Source organism: Geotrypetes seraphini, chromosome 18 (assembly GCF_902459505.1).
Source record: "Geotrypetes seraphini chromosome 18, aGeoSer1.1, whole genome shotgun sequence".
Taxonomy (NCBI): domain Eukaryota; kingdom Metazoa; phylum Chordata; class Amphibia; order Gymnophiona; family Dermophiidae; genus Geotrypetes; species Geotrypetes seraphini.
The window spans coordinates 3275934-3303638 of NC_047101.1; the positions used below are offsets into that span (position 1 = coordinate 3275934).

Below are 27705 nucleotides of genomic sequence, written 5' to 3' on the forward strand. Positions count from 1 at the left end.
AGGTTAATTCTTGGCCTATCCTCTTTCACCTTCAACCTATGCCCCTCTCATTCCAGAGTTTTCCACTCCCTGAAAGACTTTGCTCAAAGCAAGACAATCTCCACTTCAGGAACCAGGTGAAAGCTGGGCTCTTCTAGTTTCAACTTTTCATTATTTCTTGATAGCCTGCGAATCAGAGAGTAACTAAGCGGCTTGCAATTAAATTTGTATTAACGCACAATAAAACCAATACCATTTAGCGAGAATAGTAAAAATAAAAATGACTTACAATACAAAAAGGGACAGGGGAAGAACTCCAGTTTGTGACAGAAAAGAAAAAGGAAGGAAAACACATAAGGTAGGGGGAACAGTCTAGGTATCTCGTGTTTTAAATTCTACTCAGAACCACTATTTCTATATCGGCCACTGACCACCATCCTCTGTTTTATAGAAGCTAGGTATTGCCACTGTGTGGACAGCTTTGGGTTTCCGTCCTTGCTCCCCCTCCCTCTACCAGGGCAGTAGAATGCATTTTCACATTGCCATCATCCTAGAGGTTTGAAGAGCTATGGACATTGGTCACTGATAAATGTATAACTTAATTTGAAAAGTGATATAATTATATTTGCTCAGAGAGTAAGATGCTTGCTTAAATGTTATGTGTGGGCCAACCCCAATAAAAAAACCATTTAAGTATTAAAGAGTAAAGGGGGTGGGGACTTGATATTCCGCTTTTTCTGTGTAATTACACAATCAAAGCTGTTTACATATTTTAGACAAGTACCTATTTTGTGCCTGGGGCAATGAAGAATTGCATGAAAAATATTTAGTATTGTTTTAATTTACTCTGCAGTAACTTGGGACTCAGAATGAAGCCTTCTGCTGTTGATATAATGGTGATGGCGACCTCTAGTGGCAGAGCTCAGTATGTATGTATTTATCAATCTGGGGATCTGAGTTTAATTAGTTCAGAGTAGAAATTAAAGATTAAAACTGGTATATGTGTGTGTGTTTTATCATGGATAATGGAAACTATTTAATTTCAAACCCAAATGCCAATGCTCTAGCACAGGATCTCAAAGTCCCTCCTTGAGGGCCGCAATCCAGTCGGGTTTTCAGGATTTCCCCAATGAATTTGCATTGAAAGCACTGCATGCACATAGATCTCATGCATATTCATTGGGGAAATCCTGAAAACCCGACTGGATTGCGGCCCTCAAAGAGGGACTTTGAGACCCCCAGCTCTAGCACCAGCATTAATGTATGGTGAACACCAGGTGGGTGTTGAAGAACTGGAGGCAGGAAAATTACTCTCGAAGACCCTAATTCACTCGACATTCAAGACTCAATTCTATAAATGGCTCTCGTAGAAATGGTGCCCAAAGTTGGGTTTCCAAGTTTTGTTAAAATTTGATGAAACGCTAATCATACATTCTAAGCGTTGTACAGTTAAAAAAATGAAAATGGGGAACATTAACAAACTTATTAATGAATGCCCCTGATCCTCCAAGGGCCCTCTCATGGCCACGCCCCCTTTTCAGATTCACACTTAAAAGTTATGTGCATGCAAATTGTAATTAATGTCAATTCTCACCAATAATTGTGGACTAATATTTTCAGTGCTAAGGGGCTCATTGAGCGCATTAGGATGTCTCTTGCAGGACACTCAGTCACTTCCAAGAAGTCCAACATCCACTCCAGAACTGTATATAAAATCATAGTTCCTGGGTGCTTCAAGGACGTGCAATTGAGCTTTGCAGACTACAGAGAACTCAAAATAGATGGATTCCTTCTCTCTCCCTACTTTCCACCTTCTACTTACCACTCCTCTTCCCCTCTCAAACTCATTTAATTCTCCGCGATCTCAGTTCTCGCACAATCCTGCAAAAGTAAAGAGCAGCAACAGGGATGGATTTTTCCCCCTTGGAATATTCGTTATCAGTGACATGCATTAATTACAGATTGATTAGATTATTGTAATACACTTTCCCCCTCTTTAACGAACACGTAGTGCGGGTTTTAGCGCCGGCAGCGGCGGTAGCTGCTCCAGCGCTCATAGTGAGCGTCGGAGCAGTTACCACCGCTGCCGGCGCTAAAACCTGCGCTACGCGTTGCCTTTTGCATTTTTAGGTTCTTTTATTCACGAGTACACAGCAGAAGTCACAGATGAGATCAGACCTAGTCGCACTGGGCAGCGAGTCTTTCCTGTTTCAGTCCATGGAGGCTGCATTACTACAGCCCTGGAGCTGGTGAGGGTATCCCGAGGCACGTGGGAATGCAACGGGAAGGAGGGTGGGGAAGAAGTGGCAGATTCCACTGGGAGGAGATAAAGATAGAGAAGCCAGAAACATTTGATTCTCAGAAGAAAGCAAACATTTGTATTTCATATCACATTACATAGTTAATCTGACACGTTTAAATAAATCCATAAATATCTATGTATTTATAAAATATACAATGTAGAAATATATGCATTTCTATATTCAGTTGCTTTATACACTGCATTTTTATTCAAAGAACCTTAGCTTAACTCCCGACTTGATCTAGTGACCCCACAGCTAGCTGGGTGTCCACAATGAACGCACGCAAGTATGGGAGCCAAACCCAACTGAAACCAGCCCTCCCTGGACACAGTCAATGAGTTTGCTCAATATTGGGGGTGCTCAAGCACCCACAGCATCATCTAGGGCTAGGAGCAGCCATTTTCTCAAAAGATGGCAGTGCCAGAGGCAGGCGTGAGTGGGCACTGCTCCTGCCTCTCCTGTTAGATGCAATGGGTGGGATGAGGCAAGGATTGGGGTAGGAGGGATTACATTTCTTTGTAACTGAGGAAAGTGGTTTGGGGCTGGGGGAGGAAGGGAGGGGCTGGGCAACTAGATTACCGGTTAAATATATGTGAGGATGGGTGGGAGGAGAGGCCACTAGACTGCCAGGAAAACTTAATTGTGGGGATGGGAGTCCAGTCAGAGAAGGGGGGCCTCTACAAAAGATTGTAGGTTTGGTGCCAGTATGTTTTGGGGGTTTTAAAAAAATGTCACCCTTCCTGTCAGCGCCTAAGTGAACAACTGCGCAGGCACTGACAGGAAAAAGTGACAATTATAATGAGCTGTGCGCATTTCTGCTGTGATTGATTTATTCATTCGATTTTCTATACCATTTTCCCAGAACGGTTTACATGAATTTATTCAGGTCCTCAAGCATTTTCCCCTGTCTGTCCTGGTGGGCTCACAATCTATCTAATGTACCTGGGGCAATTAAGTGACTTGCCCAAGGTCACAAGGAGTAGCCTGGGTTTGAACCCCCAACCTCAGGGTGCTGAGGCTGTAGCTTTAACCACTGCGCCACTCTAGAAATCAAAATGTAGTAATATAGGACCATGAAGCCATTGTGACATCACTGATGAGGTTGGCTCTTAGGTATTATGATGTCACAATCTCAGCGCTGGTTACCAGAGACAGACTCTTTTCACACTATTCAGTTTTTTTCCAAGGGAGCTCAGGTCCTCAAGCATTTTTCCCTGTCTGTTCCAGCGGGCTCACAATCTATGTAATATACCTGGGGCAATGGGGGGATTAAGTGACTTGCCCAAGGTCACAAGGAGCAGCGTGGGATTGAGGCTGTAGCTTTAACCACTGAACCACTCTAGAAATCAAAATGTAGTAATATAGGACCATGAAGCCATTGTGACATCACTGATGAGGTTGGCTCTTAGGCATTGGTGGAATGAGGTATTGTGACATCACAGTATCAGCTCTGGTTACCAGAGACAGACACTTTTCACACTATTCAGTTTTCTCTACTATTTTCCCAAGGGAGCTCAGAACGGTTTACATGAATTTATTCAGGTCCTCAAGCATTTTCCCTGTCTGTCCTGGTGGCCTCACAATTTGATTCACAACTGCGGTGGATGACAAATTGCAAAACAAGTATCTATGGGCCACATGGTAGACACCTTTCCAGAATCCCCATTCCTCCACAAGCACCTATGCCCCCGCCCCTCCCCCAAAAAAGAACCAGATATGGTTTGCCTCGTTCAAAATTTGTCCTGTTTTAAATGATTATATCCAAAGGAGGAAATCACTGTCCAATACATCTCATTTGACAAGGTCATAGAGGTAATTAGGTGGGTGAGAAAGAAGGCCGTTTTAGCAAACCAGGTCAGACACAAAAAGGTTCACACTTCCATTCCGGAAACTTCCTGACGTGTGGACACATCTGGAAGGGTTGTCCACTACTTGCTTTCTCTGCGCTGCCATTTTTCGCCTGTGTCTCACTTCGTGCGTGGTTTCCTAGTTCAATCTGAGATGGAGGGAATCTCCTTACGTTTGCTGGGGTGGAAATGTCCATCCTGGCGCTGCCCAGGTACTAGGGTTCTGCAGGGGTACCGCCATCAGAAAACTGGAGGGCACGTAGCCCCTCTGTCCATTGACTTCCACTAGACTCCACTGGCGACTGCCCATCTTATCCTGGGCTTCCAGCACTCTCACCAGCTGCCCCGGCTGCAGGCTGACCTCCTGGCTGCTCCGTGCTGAGAAAGCATACGCCGCCACCATCTGTAAATCAGAAGAGAACCGCACGTGAATACAGCAACAGAGCCTACTGTGTCCGCATCTAAGCAACTCGTTGCACCTGCTCCGAAATCACTGTGCAAGACTCACTATATTGCCGGCACGCAGGTCTCTTGCATTCCTGTACACTTACGTGGAAAGGTGGCCTAGCGCTGGGCACCTCTGCAGTGGGGATCTCTTGCATGGTGTAAGAATGCTGGTGGTTCTCCGTGTCATTATCTGGTGTTGCGGATTGCTGCAAGGGAGTCTGGTCATGGACCAGGTGGTACGGCTGGAGTTTGCCCTGTTGCACATAACCTCGAGAACCTGTAGGTGGAGCCGATAGGGTAAGTAGATACAACGCTTCCCATTGTTACATATAGTACAGATAAAATACTAGGGAGAACTCAAACTGCTAAACCCTCAGTTATTAACACTTGAACTGCAGCTGAGCCTTTCCAGTGCAAACTTACAAAACCTCTAAAATATTCTAAAACACCTTCCCTGGGAGAGAGTATCTCAGGTCTTGCTCCTCTGCACCTAGTGGATTTATAGCTTAGTGATTTGTGTGGGAAGCTAGGATACAAATCTCACGATGTTCCTTGTGATCGCAGGCATGATACTCGGTGGCATAGTAAAGGGGGCCCATCCTCCTCTCCGCCCCCCCCCCCACTATCACGCATGTGTGCCCCTTCCCTTAACCCATACCACTTTAACATTCCCGGTGTAAGCAGGAACTGCTGCTTGCGTCAGCGTCGACTCTTCCTCTGACATCACTTCCTGGACCATGCCCAGGAAGTGACATCAGAGGAAGAGCTGAAGCTGGCGTGAGCAGCAGCTTGGGGTTGCTGCTTGCACCAAGAATGTTAAAGACGTACAGGGGAAGAGGAGGGGGCAGGGAAGTAGCGGATGGGGGGGTGGAGAAGGGGGCAGGGGAGGGGTGCCTCTCACCCTCACTATGCCACTGAAGACACTTAACCCTTCTTGGTCTCTGGTACAATATAAGATTGTGAAACCTCATTGTAAGCTCTTCTGAGCAGGGACTGTCTATTGTATGTTAAAATGTTCAGCACTGCGTACGCCTTTCAGCACTACAGAAATAATAAATAGTAGTAGTAGTAATACACCGACATTGGCGTGCCGACAATCACACGCCGAACACTTGCGCGTCAGCATACACCGAGACCCGACAATTTTTTATTTGTGAGGGTTACAAAGTGACCCTGTTTTTTGAGGGGAAAACCAACCCCCCCCCCTCCGCACACTACACTCAGTTGCTATCTAGAGTTAGGGTAAGATTCACACGATGAATTTCCGAAAGGAAAATCTGGCAACCCTACCTTCGTGCCCTAACCTTACGGCTGTTGTTGGGTGTTTGTACCTCCAGTGTCCACCAGCCACCTGTTCCGGTTGCCCTTGGTGTCCGTGTCATGCAGGAGGGCCACCACCTGTCCCTTTTGGAGAGTCAAGTCCATGTCTCTGCTGCCACTGATGTTGCCTGTCACTTGGTAGACCTTGTCTGGGCCGTATTTCTTCACAAGAGACATTATCTGCTGTTTGGTTGTGGGGCTCAGAAGCTGGTAAAGGGAGCAACAACAGTCAGAAACAGGGACGCCAAGAACTGAAAAGTTCATTATCAACTAAGCCATGCAGTGAAGAGAGAAGATTAATAGAGGTGTTTCTGAGGCCTTTTTTCTATATAAAGATTAATGGTATAATCAGCCAAAAAAGTTTCTGAAAATTTACATTAAGCAACAAACATTGAGCATTTGGATACTCGGATGTTGGATTGAGAATGCCTGTGTGATATTATCCGGGTAATTGAACTTTATACATAAATCTGTGAGACCATCTGGAGTGAGAATGCCCTGGATCGGTAGCATGGAATGTTGCTACTCTTTGGGCTTTGGCCAGGTACTAGAGACCTGGATTGGCCACCGTGAGAACGGGCTACAGGTCTTGATGGACCATTGGTTTGAACCAGTATGGCTATTCTCATGTTTTTACGTGAGCCAAGTATAGGACAATCAAGCCATGGTGACATCACTGATGAGGTTGGCTCTGAGGCACTGTGGAATGAGGCATTATGACATCACAATCTCACCTCTGGAATGTTGCTCTCATTGGGGTTCCGGAATCTTGCTATTCTTTGAGATGCTGGACTGTTGCTACTCCTTGGGTTTTGGCCAGGTACTAGTGACCTAGATTAGCTACCGTGAGAACGGGCTACTGGGCTGGATGGACCATTGGTCTGACCCAGTAAGGCTCTTCTTATGTTCTTAACATAAAACATGGATAGAGCAGCTTCTTTACTGACCTGGACAGATGGACTTGGCAGGACCTGCTCAAAGTTCTTGCAGAACTCGCTCAGCTGTGGTCCAAACTGGTGCAAAGCATCCTCAGTCAGCTTCCAGAACGCAGACGTGGGGACGTGACTGTGAGGCGACTGTGAAAAAACAAGAGCCAGCCAAAGAATGACCATCCTGTTGTGAGAAACGCAGGAGATTGGGGGATGGGGGGCTCTCCGTTCCCTTCCATTTTCACACAGTGCTTTTCAGTACGTGTCCAATCTCCCTCTCAGCAAGCAGCTTTTACTTATGCCCTTCCCCCAGCACAAACTCCTATTCCATGTTTTCAACCTTGTTGCACCAGGCGCTTGGAATAGAGACTTTCTGGGATGGTGTGAATTGCTCCCTTCTAGCCGTTCTCCAAACCTGCCTAAAATCTTTGCTTTGCTTCCACAAACAATCTAACAAATAAATTACTACTATAAATATATCAGTCATCAACTAGCAGTATAGTTGTACAAGGCAGCTATGACAAAAGGACTAGAGAATGACACGGGGACACATTTGTCCCCGTCCCCGCAGGAACTCAATTTCCCTGTCCCTTCCCCATTCCTGTAAGCTCTGCCTTAACCACACAAGCCTTGAACACTTATGATGTTAAAGCGTTTGAGGCTTGTGCAGATGAGGACGGAGCTTAGGCATTGGTGGAATGAGGCATTATGACATCACAATCTCAGCTCTAGAATGTTGCTACTATTGATTTTCAAGCGTTTGAGGCTTGTGCAGATGAGGACGGAGCTCAGGCATTGGCGGAATGAGGCATTATGACATCACAGTCTGAGCTCTACAATGTTACTACTTAGGATTTGAAAGGGTTTGAGGCTTGTGCAGATGAGGACGGAGCTTAGGCATTGGTGGAATGAGGCATTATGACATCACAGTCTGAGCTCTAGAATGTTGCTACTTAGGATTTTAAAGGGTTTCAGGCTTGTGCAGATGAGGACGGAGCTTAGGCATTGGTGGAATGAGGCATTATGACATCACAGTCTGAGCTCTACAATGTTACTACTTAGGATTTTAAAGGGTTTGAGGCTTGTGCAGATGAGGACGGAGCTCCCAGGAATGGGGCAGGGAAAGGAAAAGAACTCTCCAGGATGAGAAAATGAGTTCCCGCAGAGACGGGGAAAAATTTATCCCCGTGTCATTCTCTACTCTGCACTTAATTACAACAAAATTGTGGAGAGAAAGAGACCTGAGAAAATTTTCACCCCTTATTTTCAGTACAATATGTCCTGCATGGGGGCTAGGAGAAAAATCTCCACAAGCCACACTAGGTGTTTCATTCATTGTAAGCTACACCACTCAAGTAACTGAATATTTTGAATCAGGCTCCTGAGGCAGGCCATATTGGTTGAAATACGTGCGAGTCGAGCCATCACACAGACTTTTCGGATTATCAAGTTTAAGTTTCTTTATTTTTGATATACCGTCTATCAAAACAAGCGTCTAAACGGTGTACAATATAAAAAGATTGAAGAAAACAATTAAAATAGGTAAATAAAAGCATATTTTATCAAATATTAAACATACTAGACGGATTCACATTGACGTACATGGAACAAAAGGGAAGTTGGGGAGGGAAAGTTTAAAAAAACAAAAACATTGAAGTAAAATTAGTAGAAAAGGAAGGTAAATGGGGAGTGGTAAGACATTAGGATGGGGAAGCGTTTGGCGTTTCAAGGGTTAAAGGTTTGAGAAGCGGAAGCTGGTACTAGAGAGAGTAAAGGCGTCTTTGTCTGTTTCTGCATTGGGGGGGCTCTAAAAAAACAAACTTCTTAACGCTGCAGTTCTTTTTAGAGACCAGTGACTGTGGTGAAAATGTTCTCAGGTCTCTTTCTCTCCATGATTTTGTTGTAATTAAGTGCAGAGGGTCCTTTTCACCACTTGTACTGAAGCCACGGAAAGGGTGGTCGATGCGTGGAACAGTCTCCCGGAAGAGGTGGTGGAGACAGAGACTGTGCCTGAATTCAAGAGGGCCTGGGATAGGCAGGTGGGATCTCTTGGAGAGAGAAAGAGATAATGGTTACTGCGGATGGGCAGACTGGGTGGGCCATTCGGCCTTTATCTGCCATCATCTTTCTATGTTTCTAATAGGCAGGTGGGATCTCTCGGAGACAGAAAGAGATAATGGTTACTGCGGATGGGCAGACTGGGTGGGTCATTCGGCCTTTATCTGCCATCATCTTTCTATGTTTCTAATAGGCAGGTGGGATCTCTCGGAGACAGAAAGAGATAATGGTTACTGCGGATGGGCAGACTGGGTGGGCCATTAGAGTGGGCAGACTTGATGGGCTGTAGCCCTTTTCTGCCGTCACCTTTCTATGTTTCTATGTTTATCTGCCATCATCTTTCTATGTTTCTAATAGGCAGGTGGGATCTCTCGGAGACAGAAAGAGATAATGGTTACTGCGGATGGGCAGACTGGGTGGGCCATTAGAGTGGGCAGACTTGATGGGCTGTAGCCCTTTTCTGCCGTCACCTTTCTATGTTTCTATGTTTATCTGCCATCATCTTTCTATGTTTCTAATAGGGAGGTGGGATCTCTCGGAGACAGAAAGAGATAATGGTTACTGCGGATGGGCAGACTGGATGGGCCATTTGGCCTTTATCTGCCGTCATGTTTCGATGTTCCATGTGTGTTGATTAAATTTAAGCATCACAGAGCAGATACTAGCTCTTCTGGGTGTCTGTGTGTATCTAATAATGAAAGCGCAGGAGATAGATTTCCATATATACCACCTCCATTATATACAAACTGATCTCATGCATATTCATTAGGGATATCGTTAAAACCTGGCTCATTTGCGGCCCTCGAGGACTGGGAGTGAAGACCACTGTAACGGTAGGCTAGAAATGTTAGAAGAAGGGCCCAGAGACAGGGACAAGGACTGAAATCAGTGCAACATGTCCCAGATCCAACAGAGAAGAGCAGGCAAAGAATTGCTTCAAGAAAAAAGCATCTGTTACCTTACTCAGCTGGTCTCCAGCCACTTGAAGCACCTGCTTGGCTAAGTCCCTTTGAAGGGTCACGAAGGCACGCAGGATCTGTCCCAACCACTTGTGAGCCACCTCATTCACGCTGGGCAGTTCGGCCAGAAGCATGGAATCAATAGCCCGGTAGGTGCTCATGGCTGTTTCATCTTCATACGTGACGATGCCCGACTCGCGCTTCTTCTCCTGCAGCTGCTCATAATCCAGCAACTTCACCAGACGTTTCTTGATGAGCTGCTGGGGCCCCGTTAGGGATTTTTCAAGGCTGCACAGTGGCTGGAAAACCACTCGTTCCAGTCTCCTCCTCTGTAAGGTAAGTAAGAAAGTCTGTGCTGAACAAATAGTAGATGTCACATAAAGGCTGAGGACCTTGGTGGCCTGATGTTATCAGGAGCAGAGGAACATGTGCTAGAGACAAAATTCATCACCGTTCCCGTCCCCGCAAATAACCATAGGAAGCAATCCCGTGTCATTCTTTAGTGTCTCTCTCAACCTCAGTCCTTCTACACCAGCATTCTTCAAAGCAAGGCTTGAGGGTCAGTGGCTGTGTCCAGGGCAGGATTAATTCGTTGAGGGCCCCTAAGCACACAAGTACACTGGGCCCCCCTGCCCCGCCCCACCATGCGCCCAGGCGGAAACAGGAAGCTGCGTCAGAGGGAAGCTTTGGGCAAGCAGCACCGCTTCCACAATTACAGTTCCCGTTGCCTTTCTTACCCGCATTGCTTGCTTGTCTTACTTTTCATTGATAGGGGGGCCACGTTGACGATCGGGGGGGGGGGGGGCCCGCGTTGCCGGTCAATGCTGGAGGGGCCCATCGCCGTTTGGAAAAAACAACGTTGATGCCCTCCTTCATCGGGGCACCCTGACCATTTCGGGCCCTAGGCACGTGCCTATTTGGCCTATTGGTTAATCCTGCCCTGGCTGTGTCCATTCATACTCTGATTCTTCCCTCTCTCCTTAAAGAATGACATGGGGATGGTTTTCCACGGTTATAGGCAGGGATGGGAACAGTGATAAATTTTGTCAACGTGTCATTCGTGCCTCAGAGGACAGGGATTGAATTGAATAGCAGAGCAGAAGTATATGAAGCCTGTCATCAGAGGCACTTTGTTGGCCTGACTGTTCCCTGCTCTGACTTCCTAGTCCCCATCTCTTCACCGTTAGATGCTCTGCCTCGATTCCTGCCTGGTCACTTTTCAGCGCTTCCTCCTCTACACAGCACTTTTGATCTTTCCCGCATGTTACATGGCTTGAACTGCCTCCAGCCCTTTAACGGAAGTTATGCAGCATACTGGAGGTGCCCAAATGTTCTAGCGTGTAACCGCAAAGGCGGCATTCACATGGGAGAGACATGGGCAGATCATGAGCATTCGGACTATTTCAGCACCTGCTTTGTTGAACACAGTCAGGCGTCAAACTGCTACATCTAGGCCAGTGGTTCCCAACCCTGTCCTGGAGGACCACCAGGCCAATCGGATTTTCAGGATAACCCTAATGAATATGCATGGAGCAGATTTGCATGCCTCTCACTTCCATTATATGCAAATCTCTCTCATGCATATTCATTAGGGTTATCCTGAAAACCCGATTGGCCTGGTGGTCATCCAGGACAGGGTTGGGAACCACTGATCTGGGCAATGATAGAGAATGACACAGGGACAAATATTTTCCCGTCCTGCCCCATTCCTGCAAGCTCTGTCCTCATCTGCACAAGCCTCAAACACTTTAAAGTCATAAGTGTTTGAGGCTTGTGCAATTAAGGCAGAGCTTACAGGAAAGGGACAGCGACAAAACTCATGAGGACGGGACAGAGAAATTGAGTTCCTGCGGGGACAAATGTGTCATTCTCTAGGTACTGATGTTCACACCTGTTGCTCATGCCGGTCTTGGCTCTCTTCTGACATCATATCCTGGTTCCGTGACCCGGAAGTGATATCAGAAGGGAGATGAGGCCAGCGTAAGCAGCACGTAGAAGATGCAGCTCGCATTGGTGAACATTTCTAGAGGTACACGGGAGGGGGGGGAAGAAAGGAGATGAGGCGCCGGCAGCCCCGGGAAGATGGAGCGGTTCTCCCCCCTGCCCACCTCACTACACCACTGGGTAACCCATAAAGGCAGCAAAATCAGGATCCCAGGTCCAAAATAAATTGTCTCAGGTGCAAAACTTCCCTCTGTGCTTCTTAACAGCGATGCAATAATATCACCAAGGGGGTGGAGGGGTGTCTGTTGGTCAGTCATGTTAGCGAAGATTGGATAAATGAGACTGCATTGTATTATCTATTTATTTACTTATTGAGATTTATTAACCACCTTTATGAAAAAATTAATTCACGGCATTTTACAGCAGGTAAATTTGATGTCTAAAGTAGCACAGAAGCTGCAGGCTCTTCCCCTAATGTGGTCACTTACAAACTCCAGGAAGGTGATCTGATGTAGGCTTTCCGCAAAGCAGCGATACTGCTGGACTGGCCCATCAGTGATATCCAGCTCACAGGTGTGAGGAGTAACAATGAGAAATACCTGTACAAAAGGAAGGACACCGAGAGTACAAGGTTAACCCATGCACAAGGTTGTCACAAACCTCAAACACCATAACAATACATTTGCTATGATTTTCTTGGAACTCCTAGTTCAAGAGACCCACCAATCACAGCCTTTCCAATGCCCTTTCTGCATTATTCTTGTACTGCGTCTTCTGAGCCATCGATGGGCTGAGCGATTCTTCAGCTCCAAATCTGCCTGCCCATCTTGCACACACACACCCTACGTTGATCACAGCTCACCTCCAGATTCTTCAGGTAGGTTGTCAAGTTCTCCTTCAGATGGGTCACCTGCGAAGTCAAATCCTGAAACTTCTCCACCAATACATCAAATTCTTTGCTTTCCGTCTGTGGAAGGTGGTAGAAGGAACAAGTGAAATAATTCAACCTTTATTAAATATTTATTGTTATAATCATAAGAACATAGGAATAGCCACACTGGTCAGACCAAAATCCTCTTTCCAACAGGGTTAACCTAGCTTCCAAGTATCTGGCAGCAAAATTCCATGCTATGTAGACTTCACTTCCAGGAATTTGTACAAACTTATTTTTTGAATCATGGCTACGATAACAGCTTTCACCTTACCCGAGGCACAAGGCCAGCCTCCTGCTTTAGACGCTGGCTCAGGCGCATGGTCTTCTTGGAGATGGTGTGCTTGTTAAGACGGGATAAACGTTCCATTAGACTCAGGTCCTCCACCTTTGTGTATTTGGTTGCTGTTTTCAGATTAAATAGGCAGAGAAAAGTCATAAGCATCCAAAGATCCTCCCTACCCCTGCACAGCTCCTGAAGGGATTCCCTTATTAACCACATGCAACACCTGAACATGGCCTTCTCTCCAGCAGAGTTGCTACTCACCAACTTCCTTGCAGCGCTTGAACTCATTGATATTACAGTTCAGCTCTTCCATGGCAGCCAGCGCCCTCTGCAGGGAGGAGTAAGCAATATCATTAGAGGGAAGAGTTCCCAAGATGTGCTTCAGCAGCAAGGGGTATCTCATGATCCGTTGGACGGGCATCACCAGGAAAAAGCTCAGGTTTTGGGCATTGAAGTGGGGCCTGCAAAAAGAGAGCATGACTGGCATTAGGAGGATGGGCACTGGCTTGGTTATTTCACCCCACCTGAAGCACAGCCTCATGCAAATCAAAGCTAGATGTTCATGCATGTATGCACCTAGATCAAACTAGGATCAGGTCAGCCTATGCGGTACAAGAGAAAGACTGGGTTGTGATCTGGAGGACAGCTCTGCTGGTGTCCTGTGAGATTTTGAATGGGTCACCTGTGAACTGATTCTGAATCCTATCAGTGAAGCTAAGGATAGTTCATACCCCAAGATACACAGTAGAGACTGACAACAAAATGTACTTTTTGAAGGAAGATGAGAAGATAATATTGCCTCTGGGAGGTACAATTCCCTTCAGTGAGGGAACCATGTCAATATTTGAAAAGGTGTGAGTGGGAGAGTAGGTGAGGACATGTCTCTTTAAAGATTTTTCTAGGGACTTTTAGCTTGCATGAAACTTTGCAGGTTGTACACAGAAGAAACTGAGGTGGGGGGATCCTCATTTTTCTTGAGAAAACAGATGGGGTAGATGTCTGAATCAGCCTGTAGATAAGAGGACACGACTTCAACAGCATTTAAATTGTGTCAGGAGTTGGAAGGTGAGAAATTGAAAAATGTTAAAAGGAAAGAAAGACAAAAGAGCGAGAATGTCAAAGAGGTTTCTTTTACAACGTTGTAAACTTCTTAGGTCCTTCAGTGGTACCATGGGGTGGAAGGAGACGTACATAGATGGATCAAGAACTGGTTGTCGGACAGGAAACAGAGGGTAGGAGTAAAGGGCCACTACTCAGGCTGGAGGAGGGTCACGAGTGGTGTCCTGCAGGGCTCGGTGATTGGGCCGTTGCTATTTAATATATTCATAAATGATCTAGAAACAGGGACGAAGTGTGAGATAATAAAATTTGCGGACAACACCAAACTTTTTAGTGGAGCTCAGACTAAACAGGACTGCGAAGAATTGCAAAGGGACTTGAACAAACTAGGGGAATGGGCGACGAGATGGCAGATGAAGTTCAACGTTGAGAAATGTAAAGTGTTACATGTGGGAAGCAGAAACTCGAGGTACAACTATACGATGGGAGGGATGTTAGTGAATGAGAGTACCCAAGAAAGGGACTTGGGGGTAATGGTGGACATGACGATGAAACTGACAGCACAGTGCGCAGCGGCCGCTAAGAGAGCGAATAGAATGCTAGGTATAATCAAGAAGGGTATTACTACCAGAACGAAAGAAGTTATCCTGCCGTTGTAACGGGCGATGGTGCGTCCGCATCTGGAGTACTGCGTCCAATATTGGTCGCCGTACCTTAAGAAGGATATGGCGTTACTCGAGAGGGTTCAGAGGAGAGCGACACGTCTGATAATAGGTATGGAAAACCTTTCATACGCTGAGAGATTGGAGAAACTGGGACTTTTCCCTGGAGAAGAGGAGACTTAGAGGGGAAATGATAAAGACTTACAAGATCATGAAGGGCATAGAGAGAGTAGAGAGGGACAGATTCTTCAAACTTTCAAAAAATAAAAGAACAAGAGGGCATTCATAAAAGTTGAAAGGGGACAGATTCAAAACGAATGCTAGGAAATTCTTCTTTACACAACGTGTGGTGGACACCTGGAATGCGCTTCCAGAGGGCGTAATGGAAGTAAAACCCGGATGTCTCAATTCGTCCTCCTTTTTCTGGAGCCATATGGTAACCCTAGTTTTTTTTATTATGTCTACTGCTGAATAAGCTTGGTCTTATAAAATGCTATATCAAATATAATAAACTTGTAAACTTATTATCACTTATAATGTTGTGTAGTCCTGTGTGTTAAAAGCCCTGTAAACATGACTAGCGCACCTGCGTAATTATTGCATTGTTCTTACTCACGCTGTGAGCTGCAGGATGTGCAGAATTTCCTGATCCACGCCCTGTTTCTTGTAACTTTCCAGCAGCAGGACGGCCTTCTCATAGTTAGCACAATAAACCTTGTACACATTCTCCAGATCCTCCGTGAACTCCAGGAAGACCTGACCTGAGAGATGAGGGGGCAGAGTGCAAGGAAAGAGAAATCACAAACAGCAGGGGATTTGGGAGCTGGAGAAGAGCTGGACACGGGGACACATTTTTCCCTGTCCTTATCCCATTCCTATAAGCTCTGCCTTAACCGCACAAGCCTCGAACACTTATGATTTTAAAGCGTTTGAGGCTTGTGCAGATGAGGACGGAGCTTAGGCATTGGTGGAATGAGGCATTATGACATCACAATCTCAGCTCTAGAATGTTGCTACCTAGGATTTGAAAGTGTTTGAGGCTTTTGCAGATGAGGACGGAGCTTAGGCATTGGTTGGAATGAGGCATTATGACATCACAATCTGAGCTCTATAATGTTGCTACTTATGGTTTTAAAGTGTTTGAGGGACGGAGCTTAGGCATTGGTGAAATGAGACATTATGACATCACAATCTGAGCTCTAGAATGTTGCTACTTAGGATTTGAAAGTGTTTGAGGCTTTTGCAGATGAGGACGGAGCTTAGGCATTGGTGGAATGAGGCATTATGACATCACAATCTTAGCTTTAGAATGTCGCTACTTAGGATTTTAAAGGGTTCGAGGCTTGTGCAGGTGAGGATGGAGCTTGCAGGAATGGGGGCAGGGATAGGAAAAGAATTTGCAGGGACGGGGCGGGAAAATGAGTTCCCGCAGGGACAGGGAAAAATTTGTCCCCCATGTCATTCTCTAATACAACACGAAAACAAGAAAAACTGCAGACGAGCATACAAGATGTAGGTTAAGTTTATTAGAGCAATAATATATTAAGGTTAATATCACCACCTATTATAAACCAAGGGACCCGACACGGTCCGTGTTTCGGTTAACACGCCTTCATCAGGGGTCCCTATAAGGTATCAGATTAAACCTCAAACAGAAATAAACATAAGCCTGTGTCGTCCCAAAAAAATCGCAAAACAAGTATCATTTGAAAATAGTCTTCTAACATCAACCCTTAGTTGAGCGCAAGGCTGGTTGTGATGGACTTTTTGAAGTGTATTGGCTTGTGATAGTTTATGGCTGTTCTTTTCTTAATAGCTATGGTTTACTTTATCTTGTTTGCATTCTAGTTTTCTTTCTTTTCCCATTGAAATCAGCCTTGAATTTCATATGGTTCAGTAGATAATTAATTTAAATTAAATACTTTGTACACCACTTTGGAAGGTCCCATTGGACCAATAATATGGAATACGAGTGTAAAGATAACATATAAATAATATCATTAGGAAGGTGAACTACATTTTTTGTTATTCAGTTTATGTTTGACAAACATTTGTATTTTTTCATGTTGTCCGTTGATGGTGTTTATCGATGCTTATGTTTTACAGCATCATTTCCTTCTTCTTTTAGTTGATCGTCATCTTGAACCTATCCATGAAACGGCAAGTAGTCACACATCTTTTAATAAAATTTAAAATAGAATTTGCAGGTTACTTTGATGGACATTTCAGGATAGGGTGAGGTGAGGAACACTATGAAAGTCGGCAAGAGGGTGAGGGTGATGGAAACTGAGATCCTCCAATCGTCGTGGGTACTAATCCTCAAGCTGCCTGACCAATACGCCCATGATCAATCGATCTTTGCTGTTTTGCCAAGACACCCAATTACCGGTATGTTTATTATGTTAATTAATGCAGCAGTGATTGTTGCTTTTGCAATGTGGATGCGCACCTAGTTATAACTGAACTGAAATGACTGGATTTGAATCCATGGTCCAAGACTCTACTGGAGCCCCAGGATGTTGTGAAAGACAGAAGCGACTGGAAGTAGGTGAAGTGTACTGATACTAACCATATAGGTTCTGAAAATCTACAGATATACATTCACCCAGAGCGCAGAAGTGCACAACATTCACTGGCTATTGGCAAACATTTAAGTAGCTTTGAGTATCAGCCTATTCATTTTTCCCAGGGCCTGAAGCCGTAGTAGATAACAATTCACTAGTGTGAAGAAAGTGAAGACAGAAAGAACCAGTGAGAAAAAATGATTAAGTGCACAGAGAGGTATCTGGGTAGCAAGAATTTCTTTCCAACGTACTGATTTGAAGCAGTTGATTAGGTTGTTCAGAGTCTACGCCCTCCAATTCTTTGAGGAAAGCTCTGGAAACCTGGAGAACTTCATTGAGGTTTGAGAAAAGCCCTTCCACATCGATGCCATGAATCTAGAGGGGGAAAAAAGGAGATGCTCAGATCAGAAGGGACTGAGGAAATGACTCATCCAACCCAGAAGTGATGTGATAGAGGAAGTGTCTTTGGAGGTCATTTTACATAGCATTATCCACATGTAAAGCCTACTTGGTATGCACCAAAAGCTTGTGCACACTTCTATACAGACTATGAGTAAGCACTCCCAGAGAGTCGTTTGGGCACAGGTGAGATCTGCCTGCATCATTTTATAAAATATGTGAAAATACAAATAGAATACATACAGAAATTTATGTTATCTTCAGAGCAGGTGAATATTTGGGTATATGGATTTGTTTACTGTTGGGGCCGCTTCTGGGTGCCTATTTTATAAAGAAACATACACACCAGGAAATTAGGCTTAAAGTGGAAGCCATTTGGGGCATGTACTTAGGTGCTCCCTATGAAATTTTCTCTTAAATGATTCATTAGCTGGGGGGGGGGGAATTCATGATAAATATTACCAAGTTCAGATTAGTATGCTGGGTTTACAGCATGACCGACAGGCTCGTTGGCTTGATGTTCTAAAGCTACTGCATGAAAAGTCTTAATTTACAGAACCATGTATTTATTTGTTTATTTTTAAAATTTCTATACTGTTTAAAACTAAACGGTTTACATAATTTACCTACATAAAATTATAAAAACATAATTAGACAAACAAACAAATAATCCTCAGAGAACATATCTACAAAGTAACACCAAAGGCTTATACAAAGGGTCATGAATGATTCATCAACAACACTAAAAAAATGATTGACTTGTAAAAGGCCTACAAACGATTGCATCTTGAGTAATTTTCTAAAACTACCCTTTTTTGATTTGGCCCACAAGGGAGTTCCATATTTTAACTCCTGCACAACAGAAGGTCATTTTAACAGTCTCCACATGCATCGGGTACAGCCCAATGCCCTTCCCTCAGAGGCAGTTGTATTCCCCCTCCCCCCTTCAAGCTAACTAAATTAAAAAAAGAGCTGAACTTTTGACACTGGAGTGCTGGGGTGGGGGGTAGGGGGGTAGGGAGGGGAGAGGAAGGTCTTTAGGTGCGAGGTTTGGATTCTTTAGGTCTTCGTGAAGGATTAGCACGGAAGACCTTACTGGTTCTGCTATAGTTTGATTGTTTTGCTGTTGTGTTTTGTATGTAACTCACAAAAATTTTAATAAAAATTATTTACAAAAAAAAGAGCTGCAGAACCCTTGTATCCTTTTACCTGTTTGACCCGATCTTGAATGTCAGATGCCAGGAGCAGGAGCGTCTGCAGGTAGCTTTTCTCTGTCTTGATTAACTCTTCCACAGCCTGCTGTTGGGTTGGGTTTGACTTCCTTAAAGTTCCCACTTCCTCATAGATGGATTCCTTCTCTTGGGCTGTCTTTGGTGGAAACACAATGTTCAGATCTTTGCCCAGTACTTCAAGAGTGGTTTCATACAAGCCAGCGTTGGCCTCTGCAGGAGATGCATCATCTACTTCAGAGATTGTTACCGTAGGTAATACATCCTGCATTTTAGTAGGTACACTGGCAAAAGGTGTATCATATATATCTGAGTCTGCCATATGACCCCTGGGAGTGAGAGAGCGAGAGAAAGAAAAAGATGAATGGGTGATGGTGCTGACGTCACATTCCTAGGGGTAGATTCAAGAACGTACGCCAACAGCTAGATGCAAAAATTATAGGTGCTAAGCATCGACTGCACGCAAAATCATCTTTATAGAATGGAGCGCAAGTTGGCATGGGTGTGTCTAACTTTCAATACGAGCACTCATACTATGGCTGGCAGTTGTGTGCATAAGTCATGATATGTTGCAACTTGTGCGTGCGCCCACAAGACACACCCCAGTCCGCTCCTGTTCACGCCCCCTTTGTAACTGTGCACTATAGCATTCAGGCACGAACTAATTTTATTTTATTAATTTGGATGTTATCGGATATTACGTGTTAGAAATATTATTTAAATGGAGTTCTTTTCATAATTTTGATTGAATTATATTGATCCTTTTTGGCTGTATATGCGGTATATAAAGATTTTAATAAACATAACTACAAATTAGAACCAATTAACACCACTTAAACGCAATTACTGGTTAATTTAACAATTAAGTTTGGCATGCAATTGGCACCATTTTATAATTTGTGCATGCAACTTTATAGGATCTGGCCCTTAATATCTAAATTTTAAATATTGCTTTAATTACATCATTATTATTAACAACATTTTGTAAAGCAGCTCTTTAAAGCAAGATGCACAGACAGTATAACACAAAAAAAGTTTGGTGCAGTGGTTAGAGCTATAGCCTCAGCACCCTGAGGTTGTGGGTTCAAATCCCATGGTGCTTCTTGTGACCCTGGGCAAGTCACTTAATCCCCCCATTGCCCCAGGTACATTAGATAGGTTGTGAGCACGCAAAAAAGGGGAAAATGCTTGAAGTACTTGTATGCAAAAGATTGTAAAAGTACATAAAGGCAGTATACTAGTCCCAATCCCTTTCCCTGATGTCAAAATGCCTCATTCCACCAAAGCCCAAGAGCCAACCTCATCAGTGATAAGAACCTAAGAATAGCCTTACTGGTCCATCAAGCCCAGTAGCCCATTCTTATGGTGGCCAATCCAGGTCAAGCAGTGGCTTTCTCAATAACAGACTATGGACTTTTTCCTCCAGGAACTTGGCCAAACTTTTCTTAAAACCAGCTACGCTATCCGCTCTTACCACAACCTCTGGCAACGCGTTCCAGAGCTTTACTTGGCTCACTTCTGATACTGTATCGGAGGAGAGTAGGGCACAGCGGTTAAAGCTACAGCCTCAGCACCCCCACACTGCTCCTTGTGACCCTAATTCCCCCTTTGCCCCAGATACATTAGCTAGGCTGTGATTCTGTTTGTCACACATTGGTAGAAAAGGAGTCGAGACCACCAAACTCCACACACAGAGTGCCATGCTGGTAGCACTGCAGTGTTCCTGCCCTTTTTTCTCTGGGGTGCTTGGAATTTGTCTTGGTGGGTGTCAGCTGCACATTGTGGAAAGTTCATAGGAAAATTAAAGCTTGGACTGCATGAAAAACACAAAGAAAAGAATTGTGTTCATCAGATTATGAGGCAGCGTCTCCACGCCTGACCTAACATACCTCATTTCAGCTTGTGCAAAAAGGAAAACAAGCTACTCTTAGGGTTGAAACCAAACATGGTAAGAAGGAGCCCAGTTATTGTTCAGTCTCAAAGACACTCGTATATATTTGGGTTAAAAACAGCAAAGCTGGAGGCATTAAGTCTGTGGAAAAAGCATTTTATATTTCCGAAAGCTCGCTACCACTGGTTTAGGCTTGCACCCCTCCCCTCCCCATATTCTCAATCTCATCCTAAAGATTGAGGGTCTCCAGTTTATGGCTCAGATTTTACACAATATTAGCCTACAAGAGACCATAAAACCACCATGCCCTTCTCGGTCTTTTACATATATATTCGTGACTATTTGGAATGATCTTCCTTCCTTTAGAAAATCTTTAAAGACATCTTTTTTTCCGCAGTCTTTGAATGACTATTGACATTGTGGTCTGTACTACAAATACTATAGCATGTCGTTTAACTCAGAATTTGATTCTCTACCATTGCACTCAATTTGTAAACCAAGTCGAGCCCCTTTTTTTGGAGAAGACTCGGTATATAAACCTACGTATTGGATTGGATTCTAGGAAACTGCCCCTCAAACTCTTTCCCCAAGAGGGAAGAGTTCCTTTGCCTTTTTATGTCTTGACGCCAGGCTTCAGTAAATCACCGGAAGGTAAAATGTTCCATAGGAATTTCAAATAGAAGGGGAGATGATCATTGATAGTATAATATATAACATTATTGTTTATAACTAAGATAAGAAGGGGATAAATAAATTGTTCAATGTAATAATGTGATGATAACAATGTATTTTTATACAGTTTTTTCTGATTCTTCAATTATATACATTATAAAGTTTGAAATGCCAATAAAGATTTACAAAAAAAAAAAAAAGAAGGGGAGATGACCATTCAAAAGAAACATGGACAAGAGGGTGGTGAAAAATAGTTGTTTTTTTACAAGTTTGAGGTACTCTAAACCAGTGGTGTCCACTTCTAGTTGTGTATGACATAAATTTGGCTCCAAAGTATGCAAGTCTCGTTCATGCTGTGAAGACATTGCTCTAGGAGAGAACCTTGGTGAAACAGGATTTTAGTATTGCAAGTAATCCTTCACTCTCTTGAGAGTTTAGACCAGAGCAGACAAAGGGATAAATCAAAGAGCTGATCAAGGAAGCCTGAGTGCCTGACCTAATGATATCACTAGTCTTGGAGCTGGGGAGGGGGGGGGGAGAGATATGAGAGACATTTAAATACCTCTGGGTTGTAAATGCTTAGTAGGCAAGTTTTCATCAACTGGAATGAAGCTCTGGTGGCGGGTCTAGGGGTCCGGATTTTACTAAAGTAAAATCTGGTAACCCTAGACCCTGGGAAAGTCGGTTAACTCTACGTTGGCGCACCTAGTTGATGTAGGCACCTAACTTACCCCCTCCCCTTTTTAGTAAGTTGCAGAAGAGGTTTCTACTGTGGCCCGGAGCGCTAAATGCTCTGACACTGCTCCAACGCTCATTGAATTCCCTGGGCTAAATGGCTTAGTAATTGGCCTCTCACTCATAATTGCCATTAATGGGACTTAATTGAAAGTTAAGCGCCTAGTTCAAAGCGCCTACCTGAAAGTGGATTTGGTTGGGGCGAATTGTGGGCGTGTTTTTGGCCTAGGCGCACACATTTAGGCCAAGAAAACCCCGGCATAATTACGGTGACTAGTGGCGCTAAGCATGATTCTATGCAGCGCGCCTACGTTTTATAGAATCACGCTTAGTACCGCACTAGTCAGCATTGATTTTTTTTTTAGGCGACCGATATAGAATCGGCACCTAGGTACACATTTTGGCTACCCACCCAAATAACAGGTGCACATACGGTGAGAAAAGGAGGAAAATGTTGAAAAGGGAACTGAGAACATACAGCAATCGTTGCGGCAGTTTCCTCGTAGCTTTAACCTAGCACATAATAGCCCTCTGAGGTAAACAAAACTCCAGACACCAGCCAAACAGAGCTCCGCAGTGCCACCCGCATGCCAGGCACCTATGGCAAGGCTTAGAATTGAAACTGCTGTTTTGCAGACAGTACATATGTCTGACCTTCGCCCAGACATTTCCAGCAGAGCTTCAGCCGCTCCTTGCACTGGCCATCTGCCAGGGGTGGGCTCGTTTTCCCCTGCTTTGTCATCAGAATGGCCTGTTACATTCTTACACCATGATGAAGCTTGAAAGCGCGATAGAGAGGACATCACAGGGTCTGTTTCTATTCAGTTACGTCAGCATGAGCCCTCTCCGTTCCCCCCTCATCATAAACACACCTCGGTCCTGGGCTTTCTACAATTCTTACCTGGTAAAGTGACAAGCTGTTCACTGCCTCGGTCCCCTTCTCCCCTGTACTCTGCAGCTTGGAGAGATTAATAATCAACCTGCAAGGAGCAGAGAGCCCAGCCCACTGTGTCTCTGCTGCTGTAGCTGTGCCAGTCACTGCCTGATTTCCTCCCTCTGTGAGAACAGTCCAGCAATTCTGTGTAAAGTGAGATCAACAAGGCAGCGCCAGTGCACGCATAAAGAATGCCAAGGGCCTGAGAGACAGATGGCCAAAGCCAGGCAAGAGCCTTCCATGAAAGAGCAGAGGGGCAGCTCAGCGACCGCACTGTGCATCCATACCAGGGTATCTCAAATTGTGTGCCACAAGAGATTCCAGAATTTTACTTTATTTTAATAAAACTCCCTTCTAATCTCATCTAAATCTTGGATTTGTCATCTCCCCAAAAGGAGCTCGACTCGGTTCACATAAAAACCGATAATCAAAGTGAAAGTAATAAGATTAGAAAGAAAATAACTTATTCATGAAGACCCTCATCCGACATCCTAGAGAAGAAATAACTAATTTTCCTTTCCTTCATAAGTATACACTACAATAGATGACATGACATCACTTCTGCAGGAGTCTGTCAATGTGTGTAAGGATACAACCACCAAGACAAGCATCATTCTTTGACGTGATTGGTCCTTGAAAACTAAGGGCAACTAATTTTAATTTTATTTTTTATGCAGTAGTTATCCTAACTTGAACAACAAAGCAATCAAGGCTTTGTTTCTATTTGGATCGTCTTATCTTTGTGAACTTGGATTTTCAGCTCTGACATAAATTAAATTTTTTTTTAAAAAAAGAACAACTGCAGATGGTGGATGATGTGTGTGTTTGCTTGTTGACTATCAAGCCACATTTTGAGTTAAATTGCACTCAAAAACAAGCTCATCCATCGCATTGTTTACTTAGTTTCACCGTTGTTACAATTACCCAAACACAACTTATAGAACATTAATAAATAAACCTCAAATTTAATTTTTTATTGGTTTTGCAATTTTTTTTTTATTTCAATTTTAATGTGCCACAGAAAACATTTGCTCCATTTGATGTGCTGGAGCTAAAAAAAAGTTTGAGAGACACTGATCCATACAGTTCCATCCCCGAGCTGAGCATTTTACTCTTTGGGTGCACTGGAACTGGGGACGCTATAGAGACAACCTTCATAGCCCCCAGGGGAAGGAAAGCATCACAGTCATTACTTAAGGATGAGAGCTACTGAGCAAATGTTATATATGGCCCCTGGCAGAGGATTTTTATTGCAATAACCAGACTAGGTTGGGGGGAAGGGAAGGAAAGAGGGCACAGCTTTACTGAAGCCAAAATGCAAATTGATAGGAAATAGTTAAAACTCCCTGGCAGAATTACAGTCTCTCAAAAATACACAATAGTAGTGTGAATTTCAGTGACTTTACATACTCCTCTGTCACTGTTGCAGGTCCTCCCCAAACCTGGAAGTGTTGCATCCCCTCAAAAAGGACTTTCTGCTCCTTGAGACAGACATCCTCCAAAGGCTGCACTCACCGAACTCAAGAGATTGTTTTCTTAATAAAAAACAACAATCCAACTGACAGCTTGCATGGAGACACCCTTGATCATTCAAAAGATCTGCAATAATAATAATAATAATAACTTTATTCTTCTATACCGCCATTGTCGAATGACTTCTAGGCGGTTCACATCGAAGAAGGCTGGAAAATCAGCAAATTACATTCCAAGGAATAAAGTTGGACACTCTGCGAAATATAGAATAGAGCTCGACATAAGGCGAACTGCAGAATAAAGTGAATTATGGAATAAAGCGAATTACAGAAAAAACCAAATACTAGATAAAGCGAATTACAGAAAAAACCAAATACTAGATAAAGCGAATTACAGAATGAAGCTGGACAGTCGGTGAATTACAGAATGCAAGTAGTGAGAGTTGAGATTTGATTTCTTTGTAAGAAAATGGGGAAACACTGCCTTATCAAAAAAAACAAAAAACGAGTAAATACTACACAGAAAGAGATCCACTATGCCCATTTGGAAAAAGTCACTGGCAAAAAGTGAGAAATTGGAGATCTCCAGAGAGCATTCATACTGTCTCTTCTGAAAGCCTTCTGCAACTTTTCAGAATGACTCCTGGAATATTGTCCCTAAAAGGTCTTAATCCTAGATTGATTATTGAGAGCTTCCATACCGCGGGAGTCAATTCAGAGCGGTCTACGTGAGCCTCTGCAAAAGCACTACAATACATGAGCTTCTGTAGAGATGTTACTCTAAGGAGTGGTGAGGTGTTACAATACATGGAGCTCTGTGGTGGTGTTACAGAGTTATTATGCCATAATCCATCATCCTACTTATATGCACATGTTTATACCAAATCAATTCTCCTAGATTCAAGAGAACTCCTCCTCCTGTAAGGATGTATTGTGTACATGAACTATGCATAACCATAACACAATTATGCATCGCTCTCAGTGTTAGGAGGGACATGGAGTTCCCTATAAAAGTGTAAAGTTACCGAATGCTTCTCCTACTTAGCCAAATCATCGTTGTAAATCTAAGGAAGATGTACTATATATTAACCAAGCAAGAGACAGAGCCACAGAAAGCATGAACACAGCACAGAGCCAGTCAAACCAAAGCTCTAGTACAGCCTAGACAGAATTCATCACCTAAAAGCAACAATGTCATATGTGCATTTATTACATGAAATGAGAAAAGACATATATTTCAGTCTTTCTGAATGCCAAACTACTGAACATTCTGAAGGGCCATATCTCAAGTAAAACATTACAATTTGATATAATTATTAGTGATTTAAAATAAGCACATTACAATTCATGCAGGGAAATACTTTTAAAACCAATAGGAGGAAATTTTTTTTCACTCAGAGAATAGTTAAGCTCTGGAATGAGTTGCCAAAGGCTGTGGTAAGAGCAGATAGCGTAGCCAGTTTTAAGAAAGGTTTGGACAAATTCCTGAAGGAAAAGTCCACGGTCTGTTATTAAGACATGGAGGAAGCCTCTGCTTGACCTGGATCGGTAGCATAGAATGTTGCTACTCTTTGGGTTTTGGCCAGATACTAGTGACCTGGATTGGCCACCGTGAGAACGGGCTACTGGGCTTGATGGATCATTGGTCTGACCCAGTGAGGCTATTCTTATGTTCTCTGTTTCACATCAAGTGCACATACAATGCACTTGCTTTCGGGTGATGCAATGGAACACGGTAGCAGATCATAAAAGCCCCTATGCAGGCATTACACTGATAATATGTAAATCATGAATACAGCACAGACAGCTTAATGGAGACACACTGAAACAGAGGAGGTGACCACAACCAAATATATATGAAGGCAAATCAAAAATTAAAGCAATTGTTAAATTATGCGGAACAGAGCTGGCGAAATGCAACATATGCACTCGTTCATTGCCTGTTGGATAGTTTGTCCACGCACAGTGCATCACTCGACCTGTAGTCATATGGCAGCCATGAGGTCAGAAACATGGATGCTCCATTGCAAGATTGCACCATCGAAGGACAATGTGCTTTCTTTGGGCAGAGGAAGTGAAACCTGGGGAAATTCACCGTTGGATACTGACTAAGTATGGACATAGCACTATGAATCAACGAAAGGTTTAAAGTGGGAAAAACAAGTGTAACTGATGAAGGTCATTCTGGTTGCCCATCAACATCGTGCATTACAGGGTGGATGCCTTGATTAGAAAAGACCGACGTATAACAGTGTCTCAATTGGCTGCAAATTTGGATATCAGCTATGGATCTGCATTTGACATAACGCATGATGACTTGGGATATGGGAAAGTTTCCACACGATAGGTTCCCACACAGCTTACTGATCTTCACAAGCAACAGTGTGTAGAGGTTGTGATCCAGTTCCTGAGATGGTATGAAGAAGATTCGAGTATTCTGGAGTGAACTGTCATTGGTGACGAGACCTGGGTGCATCTCTGCGACCCGGAAAGCAAAAGACACCTGGCTTTGGGAGCAGCCGAAAAACTTCTTCTCTGCAGGAATGCAGAAGCTAGTTGAACGGTACAATAAATGTGTCGTCCTTCATGGGGACTATGTGAAAAAGTGATACTTCTATTAAAGCCGTTAAATGTATTTCGCTTTTGCTTTCTGATTTACCCTCATACATCTTTTACTTACAAAAATGCATGAAGATATGAGACATAGAAGCAGATTAGTAGCAGAAATGAAAGAACACTTGAATAAAACTAGGAGGACATGATAGGAACAGGTAAGCTCACAGTCTAAAAAAATCTAGCTGGGACTACTGCACAACAGTATTTACTAGGTCAAGATTTTCTTGCAATTACAGAATACATTTTGATTTATTTCGAACACTTGTATGTGAAAGGTAATGAATTTGCTGCTTCAGCCCAGGATGTGGAGAAAAAAAAAGAAAGGATACTTACCAGCGTGTAGACTGAGGCAACAGGTGGGATCTCCCAGTAAGAGAAATCTATGAAACATAGGGTTACAGAGTGTACACAGGTGCCTCATTCAGAAGCCAGAATAAGTTTCTGGAGTCCAGACTTTAACGTCTTGCTT

General features: G+C 43.7%; 1 protein-coding gene across 3 annotated transcripts; it reads right to left on the reverse strand.

Annotated features, from left to right (window-relative positions):
* Positions 1-3732: 3732 nt before the first annotated feature.
* ARHGEF37 (Rho guanine nucleotide exchange factor 37) lies at positions 3733-27705 on the reverse strand. 3 transcript variants are annotated; one of them, XM_033927691.1, is made up of 13 exons: positions 27570-27705; positions 18897-19245; positions 17540-17663; positions 15341-15485; positions 13265-13464; positions 12992-13122; positions 12649-12753; positions 12275-12385; positions 9842-10171; positions 6844-6972; positions 5908-6103; positions 4681-4853; positions 3733-4532 (listed from the first exon to the last, which is right to left on the reverse strand). In XM_033927691.1, exons 2-13 carry the CDS (start codon positions 19236-19238, stop codon positions 4299-4301), a joined length of 2220 nt encoding a protein of 739 aa, XP_033783582.1. In that variant the 5' UTR covers positions 19239-19245; positions 27570-27705; the 3' UTR covers positions 3733-4298. The 3 variants fall into 3 exon arrangements, with proteins under 3 accessions (XP_033783582.1, XP_033783581.1, XP_033783583.1); XM_033927690.1 differs by lacking the exon at positions 27570-27705 and adding an exon at positions 23116-23216; XM_033927692.1 differs by lacking the exons at positions 3733-4532; positions 27570-27705 and adding an exon at positions 23116-23216 and having other exon boundaries at positions 4717-4853; positions 5867-6103.